Consider the following 12,452-nt stretch of genomic DNA (forward strand, 5'->3'; position numbering starts at 1 on the left):
CCAAACCAGCTAGGGCTGCATTTGCATTTTTTACAGTGAAATCATTGTCCCTCATCCAATCTAAGATAGTCTTCCAACTCTATTCAATATCCCATTCATTTCCCATTCCGAATGAGATGCTCTAACCTAGATCTAACTACTTACTGGCCTTCTACTCTTGGATGAGCCACAAGACTCTTAAATGAACACATTATACTTCTCACCTCTCCACCCCCTCAACAGAAGATGTAGCAAACACTTTCCAGTAAACAATTCCATTGTTTAAAGTAGTTTCTAACTTCACTATATATAAAAAAGGATACACTCTAAGAAGACTAGCAAGCCACTCAAACTTTTACATCCTGCCTACTATTGCAAGTCTAAATATACATGACATTTCAAACTGCAAAGAATTGGCAGACAATACCCAAACAAAACTACTGAAACAGAAAATATAAAATGAAAATCAAAACTTTCCAGTAAGTTTCCCTCACACAAAAATAAACACAAAGCAGAAGAAAATTATAAAAAAGTGCTGCAGCCTAGATTAACAATATACAAGCATTTTCAGATGTTAAAAAAGAAATATATAAAACGAGAATTAAATTAATTCAAAAAGTGAGTTGAAAAGACAAAATCATCTTGGATATATATGATTACTAGAAACCAAAGGGAAATAGATTAAATTTTAAATTTAAAAAGGCACTGAGGAGAGTCCCGGCTGGGTGGTTCAGTTGGTTGGAGCATCATCCCATACACCAAAAAGGTTGTGGGTTTGATTCCAGGTCAGGGCACATACCTAGGTTGAAGGTTGATCCCAGATCACAGCATGTACAGGAGGCAACTGATTGATGTTTCTCTCTCTTTCCCCCTACTTCCTCCCTCTCTAAAATCAATAAAAACATATCCTCAGGTAAGAATTTTTTTAAAAAGGGCATTAAGGGGAAACTAAACATAGCCCATAAAAATAAAAATTTTAAAAAGATAAAAAGGATGAGAAAGTGAAAGAGACAGAAGACAGCCAAAGAAGTCTCAACACACCTATAAACCAAAACAATGTAAAAAAAAGTTCTATTTAAAACTAAAAGAGAGGACATTCCAGAATTACAAGAAACACTGAATCTACTTATTTAAAGTATTTTGGGATACCTGAAATTCTTAATTCTGATACATAAATTATGCTATTGGACCTTAAACATTAAGTTAAAAATTTAAAACTCTCTGGGCTTCCATACAAAAACACAAAGCCACTTACAAGGGAAAGACAATTAGGCTGGCATCAGTAATGTACATGACAGTAGTGGAGCAACATTTCCAAGAAATTCAAGGAAAAAAGGTGAGATAAGGGTTTTATAATAGCTAGCTAAGTTGTCATTCAAGTAACAAGAATATAGAAGAATATGTTACAATATAAGAATTTAGAGAATACTGTATTTGCAAACCCTATATAAGGAATACAGTCATAGAAGAGAATTTTCATTAGGCTTAAATTATGACTATGAAATATTGGTCAAGGGGCTGGTGATGAATCCTAAATATATTTAACTGCTGATCTGAAAGAAAGGTGAGCAAAGTCTAGAAAAATAGTTTCTAAATATTATATGATCTGAAAAAGTAGAAGTGATATAATTAAACAAATAAGGAGAATGGAAAGGGAAGAACAGAGTAAGTTCATTAATTGTAACATAGATAACATGGTTATCATTTAAAATTAACAAAACCAAACAAATATTAGATGCCTAAGTAAGGTAAAGGGGGACTAAGGGAATTCTGAAGTGTTTATAGACTACAAAAGGCATTAGTATAAAGACCATTTGTAGTTAGTACTGCTATATGGTATATCTGAAAGTTGTTAAAATAATAAATCCTAAAAGTTCTCATCACAAGAAAAATATTTTTTTCTTTATCTTTTTCGTATCTATATGATGGATGTTAACTAGCCTTAATATATGTAAGTCAAATCATTATGCTGTATACCTTAAACTTACATAGTTTCGTATGTCAAATATCTCAATAAAACTTAACTGGGGGGGGGGGGAGAAGACAACTAGAAAAAAATATATATAAATCTTCCTAAGTCCCAAAGAAAACAACAGACCAGATGGAGAAAGAAGCATAATAAATATAAGATAATGAATGTAGTAAGTATAACAAAATTCTAACATCAGTAGTATGACAAGTCCAAATCTATTAGCCTAGGAATAAAAATAGGTTCAATTAATCTCCTAAAAGAAAAATATTTCAGATTGCTTTGAAAAAGCAGAGATCAACTTTATGCTGGACATGAGAAACAACTAAAATAAAGAGATTCCAAGAGCTAATGCTAACATGATAGAAGGACAGGCAAAGGTCTAGCAAGCAAATAAAGATGATCAGAAAGGAGAAATAGAATCCTGTTATAATTCAATGTCAAATTCAAGAATTAATAAAGGAGACAGAAAATGAAATTTTAAAGTGCTAAAGACACAATTAAAAATGAAGATGGTAACAGTTATAAATATCTATGCAACAAATATCATAAAAAACCACACCTTCATGAAACAGAAGATGGCACTAAATAGGATACCATCATACCAATAGGACACCGCCCTTCCCCAGACAGGTCATATGCACTCATCATACAACCCAGCTATTCTAGATATCAACATCCCACCCCCAAATTAAAACATTTCCAACTCAGATGCCTATAAGAATATTCATATCAACATTATTCTTAACTATCAAATATAGGAAGCAAGTCAAATGTTCATCAACTGATGAATGAAAATAATAAAATGTCATATATCCAAATGACTAAATACCGCATGATTACATTCATTGAAATTATAAGAGTGGTATAAGTAGTAACAGAAAGCAGAGAAGTAGTTGCTTAGTGCCAAGGGGTAGGGTTAGTAATTAATTGCCAAGGAGAATATGAGAATTCTTTAGGGTTACAAAAATTCTAAAACTTGAATTTGGTGGTAGTTACACAAAGTGAATAAATTTTATTTATATATAAATTGCATTTATACATAAAAGTTATAAAATGACACTATTTACAATAGCATCAATAATATTATACACTTGGGAAAACTAACAAAATACGTGCTACACCTTTATAAAGGAAACTATTAAAAATTTTAGAGACATTTAAATAGGACCTAGATAAATGAGAAATATTCCATGGATAAAATAAACACAAACACATACACGGCTATTTTCCCTTTCTTAGCCATGTGATCAAATTTGGTATTACCAATAATAGGACAGATATTATGTGCCTCCTACTGGGATGTAATAGAAAGCATAAATTATCACCTATATTGTATTGCCAAAACGTTTATCCTGAATGCAATCATAAAGAAACATTCAGACAATATTTTTAATATTGATACAATAATAAAAAGGGGTCACCTTTAGATTGAAAGAGTAAAGAGTCATGTCATCTGTGATAGGTAATTTTATGTATCAACAAAATAAGTTTATGTATTAATGTTATGTGACTAGGCAATAGTGCCCAGATATTTGGTCAAATACCAGTCTAGATAGTGCTCTGAAGGAGTTCTTAAAGATATGATTAATGTTTAAATCAGTAAACTTTGAGTAAAACAGATTACCCTTCATAATGTGGGTGGGACTTATCCAATGGGCTGAAGGACTTCAGAGTAGGCAAATCCAGAGAGACAGAAAGTAGGTTAGAGGTTGCCTGGAAATGGAGGAATAATAGCTTGGGTAAAAATAGGGAGTGACTGCTAATGGGTATAAGGTTTCTTTTTGAGGTGATGAAAATGTTTCAAAATTAGACTCTAGTGGTGATTGCATGACTGAAAATATACTAAAAAACATTCAATTGTTCTGAAACCTGAAACTATTATGAGACGGAGCTAAGAACTTAAGCCTCTAACCAACCAAACAAACCCATCAGAATGGCTTTTCAAAGATATCAACCTTTTAATATCCTGAAGTTTTATTTCTAACAATAAGAATTTACTATAGAGTCAAAAGTAAATGTAGTATCATTTTTAAATTACAGTGAAATAACTTTTAGCTCATTAATTTTACATCAGTGTCATAGGAGAAGTCTATTATTGGTACAGTTTTCTAATGTACATTCATAAATTACATAAGTTGTTTTATTCTTTGTGTAAATACCTTGTAACCAGGACTACCCATTAATCCATCCTTTCCATGTCGTCCTGGTTCTCCCTGAAAAATAAATACATTTATTTTAATATATTTTGCAACAATTTTTAAAGAAATATACTATCAGATAATTTTTATTCAAAGCAAAATATGCAAGAACTTTTCCTATCGAACTCACAGCACGTCCAGGAAGGCCAGGAAAACCAGCATTTCCCTTTTCACCTTTTGCACCCTGCATTAAAAAAAGAACACTTAAAAAACAATCCTTACAATACTCTCTTAAACTTCCAACTCAAACTTAAGTAGGAAAGTAAGTTAACCTCATTATGGATTGACAGAATTCATGGAACTACCATTTGTGTTGGCTTTGCAGCTTATTGGCGGAGGATTATTTTATCAGGCCAGTGGACAAAACAGACATTGAAAATATTGATGGATGCAGAATTATTACAAGCATCAAAACACAGAAGCCACATCTTGGAAAAATTAGAAAGGCAATGAGTATTTTATTTTTATTTTTAAATATATTTTCATTGATTTCAGAGAGGAAGGGAGAGGGAGAGAGATAGATGAGAGAGAATCATTGATTCGCTGCCTTCTGCATGACCCACACTGGGGAATGAGCCTACAACCCGGGCATGTGCCCTGACCATGACTTCCTGGTTTATAGGTCAATGCTCAACCACTGAGCCACACCGTAAGGGCAGCAATGAGTATTTTTAAATATACAGAGAATATAACCTTCCTTCAATGTGGAGAAATAGGAAGGCCCATAAATCAATTGTCAATGGAGATGCAGCTACCCACTCCCAAGGAATCTCTCCCTATAATTATTTTAAAAGTTCAAAATGATCAATAAGACAATGTATTCTTATAGAATATCATGCAAAATAATCACCAGTTATTATTTCATTTTCTCATTGTTTTTAATAAGTCTCCTGAGAAATATGAATAAAACTAATTGCTATAATGGTGGGCTGGGACCAAATTCAAGTTTTCTATTTCTGTTACATTGAAAGTTCAAAATGGATACTTTGTTTTGTGATCAATACTTTCCTTTTTGCCATAAAATCCAGGTGATCCTTTATCTCCTTTGGGGCCCATTTCACCCTAGGAGACAAAATAAAAATATTGTATTTTAGAGATATATGAATATTTTCCTCAGAGATTAAATAAAAGCAATACCAATCATAAAAAAAGAATTTAATATGCCAACATCAAAATAAAATAGAAATAAAATATTTTAAACTATGCTTACAAAAGTTGTAGTCTCCAGGCTTTATAAAGAAAAACAAGGAAAAATAAGGACAGTTCATACTATAACAGGGCCTACAGTATAGTTCTTATAGTTAAGAGAATTTCTATATAGTAAAGCTCATAAATTTTAAACACTTCAATATGACTGGAAATTTTAAAGCATGTTGGAAAAGCCTTGTGAACTACATTAATCTTAACTTAATCATTTACTTAAACATGATAAATAAGTGCTTTATATATGAGCATTTATTTATAACACAATTGTGATATAAAGCTTGAAATCTGAAACAATATATAGCATTGCTGAATTTAAAAAGTCCAGATTTTTTCCACCTTTGATCCTGGCATTCCGTGAAGCCCAGGAAAACCAGGAAGTCCACGGTCACCCTGAAAATAAAACTGAAATTAATAAAAGAAAACACATTTCAGCCTAAAAAATAACAGCATATATTTTTAAACATTACTCTTTTCAAAATCCATTGAAAATAAAACTGTGAACAGTTAAATGCATATCTACACTAAAGCCCTCTATCTTTGAAAGATTAATCTTCATTTATCCTGTAATCCAATCCTCACCTTCATTTCTCCCACCTGCATGCAATCTTCCTTATGTTCCCTTCTTAATTTCAAATGCAAAAAAGAAGCTGTAAAACTGTTATAGTAGGGAGCATTTGAGATCTTGTTCTCTGGCATATGTTGTCATTTTGGCTCAAATAAATTTATAAAAATTTGCTACAGGTTTGGATGCTTCTTAAATAACAAATCTATTCACCTTTTACCATCCTATATAATAAAATGCTAATGTGAAAATTGTCCCCTCAACCAGGAGTTTGACCCGGAGTTCAACCGGGAGTTTGACCAGGGGTCAGGGCCAGCCGGCCAACTGCCCATGGCGATTCCCCTTGGCCAGCCCTACCCCTGTTCGGCCCCCCACCTGATCAGGGAGGGCCAGCCAGAACCCCCGCCCCCCCAGCCCTCGCCCCATGCACTAATTCGTGCAATGGGCCTCTATAAAATATATTTGTATCTGGGCACATAGCTGCCCAACTAAAGACTATATTTCCCAATCTCCTTTATAGTTAGCAACAGCCATGTGACTAAATTCTTGCTAATAGAATGTATATAGCACTATGATATGCAACTTCTACATCATTGATTAAAAGAAAATTATTGCTATAACTTTTCTTTCATTCTTCCCATCAGATTAGAATGCATATATGATAGAGACTAGTGCTATAGCCTTGACTATGTAGAAGAAAACATGCTAAGAGAGATTAGAACGTAAAGAGGAGAAAACATGAGCCCCTGAATGAATTCTTAGACAATGAATTACATAAAAAACATCTTTCTCATTTATGCCACTGCATTTTGAAGTGTGGAGAGGGATCTATTTTTTTCATTATAAACAGGAATATAATTTTTTAAAAATCTACATTTTATTTTATTTTTTTAGAAAGCTAGGTGTTTTCTTATTTATTTATTTATCTATCTACTATTTATTTATTTATTTTAGAGAGAAAAAGGGAGAGAAAAAGAGAGTTTACCCTTGACTAATTTTTCACCAGAGATTAAAAACAATCTGGAGTATGTCTGTGTGCAGGTATGTGTTTGTGTGTCAGAGAGAGAGAAGACCCACTAAAAGCCCATATATTCTAGAGTTTGTCAACATAAGAAATATTTTTATGAGTTTATTTAACCCAAGCTGACAACACACCAGGAATCAAGATCTCAAATGCTCCAGAAAATGATAGTTTTGCAGTTTCTTTTGTACATTTGGAATTAGGAGGTAAAAGAAGGAAGATTGTATAAAGTTGGGAGAAAGCAAGGAACAAGTTAGTTAACAATACCATGTGTTCCAGTAAGGGTGGTCATGACACCCAGGGGTCAAAAGAAGAGACTACTCTGGCATTTCAAAGGTGTGTTAACGAGATGCACAAGAACAATGGACAGGACTTGCTCAAGGCAAAGATAAACCTTTTAACAGGGTTGGGGCTTGATGTCCACCATGACCTACACAGTTAGGCATTTGTGATCAGATCACCCTGTGAGATTATTTTGGTCAGACTTATTACCAGACTAGAGGCTCGGTACATGAAATTCCTGCACTTGAGAGGGACGGTTCCTCAGCCCGCCTTGTGCCCTCTCGCAGTCCAACACTCCTTGGGGAATGCCCATCTGCTGGATTAAGGGGATCGGGCCTAAGCCAGCAGTTCGACATCCCTCTTGCAGTCCGGGACCCCTTGCTCTTTACAGCCTGCCAGCAGTGCAGGCGGGAGAGGCTCCCGCCACCACCGCTGCTCTCTCCAGCTGTGAGCCCAGCTTCTGCCTGAGCAGCACTCCCCCTGTGGGAGTGCACTGATCATCAGGGGGCAGCTTCTGTGTTGAGCGTCTGACCCTTGGTGGTCAGTGTGCGTCATAGTGATTAGTTGTTCTGCCAGTCATTCAGCATGTCGGTCGATTTGCATATTAGGGCTTTATTATATAGGATTCCCTTTTTCATCCACAACCTTGTATCCCCAAAACTCAACAACTTAGCCAAGCAGAGGATAAAAGAAAAGGACAAAAGAATTTAAGGAGCCACCAAGAGACATAATAAAACTGGATGATTTTCTTTCTCTATCATGTAGACTCCTAATACAAGAACCAAAACTATCTTTTGAATATATTTTTTTCATTTTTTTTGAAGCAGAGGGAATGGTAAAAGTTCTTAAAGAAAAAGCAGACCAGTAACACTTTCAACAATAAAGATTTTTTTTAAGTTACTAGAGAGAGAAAAGAAATTGAAGAGAACAAGTGAAGGTAACTCTTCAGAAGGCTGAAATGAGATAACTAGGCTAGATTAAGATCCAGTTGACAAAATGGAATTTAGCTGGGCATTAAATACTTGATAAAACTACAGAAGAAAGGGGCAAACCAGGACTTTCTATTAAGACTAAGCGAAGTCCCAGCTAAGACTTCCATTCTCTGCCTAGGAGTTATAAGAGACATACGTTCAAACTTTAATTTCCTGGAATGACAAACAAGGTTCAGATACAGTGAGGAGTCCAGGAGCATATTCATCAACATTGGGACAAAAAAAATATAAACTATGTACATAAAATATGTACCTTCATGTACATGAGCAAGATTTTTAAGTAAAATAAAAAGGCATGTTAGCCATATTAACATCCAGCAGTTAAGGGGGCTGGGGAGAAAAAGGGGAGCAGAGAAACTTACTGAACAAAATGGTTGGGAATATTGAGATAGTATCTACAAAATATAAAACACAAGAAAGTGTGATCCAAACACATTATACTCAGCCAAGTTCTGGTCAAGGTTTAAAGGTAATTAGTAGCAAATGTGGTAAAGTTTATCCACAATGGGCATGTAATGTGAAAGACAGATAAATGTTCTTGTGTTGGCCACTGAGCCATTGGGTCATCTGTTACTGCAGTATAGTGTAGCCTAAATTACCTAAAAAAAAAATTGGTATAGTAGAAAGAGGAGGCTGCCAAAACATCAATATAAAAAAATATATATGGCACAGTTTAAGGAGTTATGTAGTGAGCAGTGAAAAAGTTATTGGAGGCTGGAAAAATATTTATTCATGTAATGCTATGGTGAATATTTTATTTAAAATTTTCTTATAATAACTTGCGAAGGCAAATGATTCGTCAAATGGCCGAGACCGGTTTGGCTCAGTGGATAGAGCGTCGACCTGCGACTGAAGCGTCCCGGGTTCGATTCCAGTCAAAGGCATGTACCTGGGTTGCGGGCACATCCCCTGTGGGAGATGTGCAGGAGGCAGCTGATCGATGTTTCTCTCTCATCGATGTTTCTAACTCTCCATCTCTCTCCCTTCCTCTCTGTAAAAAATCAATTATATATATATATATATATATATATATATATATATATATATATATATAAAATGATTCATCAAATCAACTTATAGCTAGAGTAAAGAACTGAGAAAACAATGTTAGTATCATAAATTGACTGGTATTGCCTTAACAAGGTATTATAAGAGGTGAAAAGAATTGGCCAGTTTCCAAGTAGTAAGTAAAATAGACCACATCCAAAAGTACTGGGATTAGATGATGCAACTTTTTCTTCATTTCCAACAGATAAAGAAGTTCAATTAAAACTCAGCCTCTGTGAAGGATCAAATCAAGGGTATGAGTATAAGTAACATTCTTAAATTTTCTAAATCAATTAAGGTGGATCCACCAATAAGTCCTTTCAAGCTGGACATAATGGCTAGAAAAAGAAAAGAAAAAGAAGCTAAGGATAGCTCTAGCTGGTTTAGCTCAGTGGATGGAGTGTTGGCCTGCGGATAGAAGGGTCCTAGGTTCGATTCCATTCATATGCCCGTGTTGGAGCCTCAATCCCCAGTGTGGGGTGTGCAGGAGGAAGCCAGTCAATGATTCTTTCTCATCATTGATGTTTCTATCTCTCTCTCCCCTCTCTCTGCCTCTCTGAAATAAATATATATATATATATATTTTAAAAAGAAGCTAAGGATGTAGGGAATGTCTGATAAATTCAAGTCACTTATTATTAATTATTAATAATTAATGTAGAGAGGACCATAACTAATATAGGATTGTATGTTTGTGTTGGTTCTTTTTGTTTGTTTTTGTTTTTTAATCCTTACCTGAGGATATTTTTCCATTGATTTTTAGAGAGAGTAGAAGGAAGGGAGAGACAGAGAGAGAGAAACATTGATGTGAGAGAGTAACATCAATTGGTTGCCTCCCACATGCACCCCAACAGGGTGAGAATTGAGCCTGCAACTGAGGCATATGCCCTTGACCAGAATTGAACCCAGGACTCTTCAGTCCTCCAGCTGATGCTCTATCCACTGAGCCAAACTGGATAGGGCAAGATAGGACTGTAGATACTGGTAATGGCTGGAATCAAAAATCAAAGGTACACAATTACAAATGCATGTATGCCGTTGATAGAGTTATACTACCTAAAGAGCCACAAACATGGACTAAATGTGACTGACTGTTTGAAAGTTAAAAAGTAAAGTTGCATAGTCTAACCACTATTTTTAATGTTTTTATAGCCAGTTTTCATTAGCCCACAAATTTTGACAAAATATAGAAAGAAGGTAAAAACTACAAGAAAAAAGATTATCTTTATTGATGATTATACATTTATTATGTCTAATATCCTACAAAAGTATAAATAAACGTTAGTTAATTGTTTTTTAAAAATTATTAAAAGCAGTATTTTATATATAACAATAATCAATATGAAAATATAATTAAGTAAAAATCCAATTTTTAGTAGGAAAAAAAAGAGATAAAAATTCCTAGATATAAAACTTAGGTAATGTTGAGGACCAGTACAAAAAAAACCTTCAATATTATTCCATTGAGATTCAAGATTAAATAAAAACATAAATCATAATTTTGAACAGGAAAACTCTGTATTGAGATTACATCAAAATGCTTATAAAGTTTATTCATAAATTCAAAGGAATCCTAATTAAAGTATGAATAAGAATTTCTTAAAAAATTGGAGAAAAGATACTGAGCTTTATCTGGAAAAATAAGCCTGCAAGAATAGCCAGGAAAATTTTAATTGTATGAGGAAGGACTGCCAATATTAAATTGCATTATGAAGTGACAATAATTAAAAACAACTTGGCAGGAGAGAAGATGAGTGAAACACAACGGAAAGCTCCAAACACCAGACCCCAATTAAAATGGAAATTCAATGATAATGGTTTTTCAAAAGATGGAGTTAAAAAGTGATATTTCATATATATTGTTGAGACAGCTGGCTAACCATTTAGGAAAAGAGAGGGGTAAAATATGAATGCTCATTAGCTTTGCTGCAAATATAAAAAAGTTAAAGGTTAAAATATAAAATAATAAGATTCTAAATTAAAATCATGGGTAATTAATTATGTTAAAAATTATGTAAAATCTTCCTATACAGAAACAAACAAGAGAAATAAAAAGAAAAATAACTATATATATGCAAACATTTAAATTTTCTGTTGGGCTAAAATTTTTACAAACAAGTCAAAACACATAATATAAACCAGCAAAAATATTTTCACACAATTTGTGAAATGCATATGAAATCTATTTATAAAAAGATGACCAGCTCAGTGGGGGGGGGAAAGGGATATGAATAAAAAGTGAGTTACAGAGAAATAACAAAATGTCCAAAAGTCACATGACACAGTATTTTATTCACTAATAAATAAATGGAAATTAAATCAGTGCCATTTTTAGTTGATAGTGGTGAAATTAGAAACTTTAAGGAAACTCAGTGCTGATAAGAGTGTGACAAAAGATCTTTTCACATACTTGTTAGAGGAATACAAACTTTCTGGATAGTAAATAGGCAATTGTGGCAAAGTGTAATTATGAATTTAACCTTATGATCCTATAATCAATCCATGTCTGGGAAATTTCCCTATGAATATAATCAGAAACACTTAATGAGAAATATATATATAAAGATGTTTATTACTGTCTTGCTGAAAACACACGCGCACACACACACACACACGATATTTAATAAAGAACCACAGAGTCCCTATGTTAGAGATTTCTTAAATTGGATAAAAACAGTCCCTATGGTGTGCAGCTGTGATTAACTTTCTGTATGCAGTTTCTTTCTTTAAGTCTTTTTGAAATTCCAACTTTCCTCTAAAATGGAAAATTTTATTCAACTCCCTTCATTGGCACTTAACACTATCTTAAAATACAGTTACACTGTATGTGTTCTGTGCTTTATAATCCCAACCTTGTTAATGATTCACTCCTATTTTTCTTAGTAGATATGACCACCTTTCATCAATATCCAGATTCTCTCTACTCTCAAGTACAGAAAGGAATCACACTTTCCAGACTCTTGAAATTGGTGTTATTTACAAAATTTTTGCTATGGTTAATCAAAGATGAATGGGAGAAGTTTAAGAGCCACTGTTCGATTCTCCATGTACCTGCTACTATACTTATAATCCAAATGGTGAAACTTCTATTACCCTGAGCCTCCATTTGAGGACAATGGGGGAAGCCTCAATGCTGCTAATTAATATGTAGTTTGATGAATAATAACCTTTTTTTTATTGTTTTAAGCCATAG

General features: G+C 33.8%; 1 protein-coding gene across 1 annotated transcript in view; it reads right to left on the bottom strand.

The window, feature by feature from the left end:
* Positions 1-12,452, bottom strand: part of COL21A1 (collagen type XXI alpha 1 chain) — a 173,245-nt gene that overhangs the window by 45,992 nt on the left and 114,801 nt on the right. The window contains exons 13-16 of the mRNA XM_081094853.1: positions 5,692-5,745; positions 5,158-5,211; positions 4,280-4,333; positions 4,111-4,164 (exon numbers count right to left, since the gene is read on the bottom strand). Of these exons, the coding sequence (XP_080950979.1) occupies positions 4,111-4,164; positions 4,280-4,333; positions 5,158-5,211; positions 5,692-5,745 (216 nt within the window). The remainder of the gene's footprint in view (positions 1-4,110; positions 4,165-4,279; positions 4,334-5,157; positions 5,212-5,691; positions 5,746-12,452) is intronic.

The sequence above is a fragment of the Myotis nattereri genome (genome assembly GCF_964212035.1).
Source record: "Myotis nattereri genome assembly, chromosome: 6".
Lineage (NCBI taxonomy): Eukaryota > Metazoa > Chordata > Mammalia > Chiroptera > Vespertilionidae > Myotis > Myotis nattereri.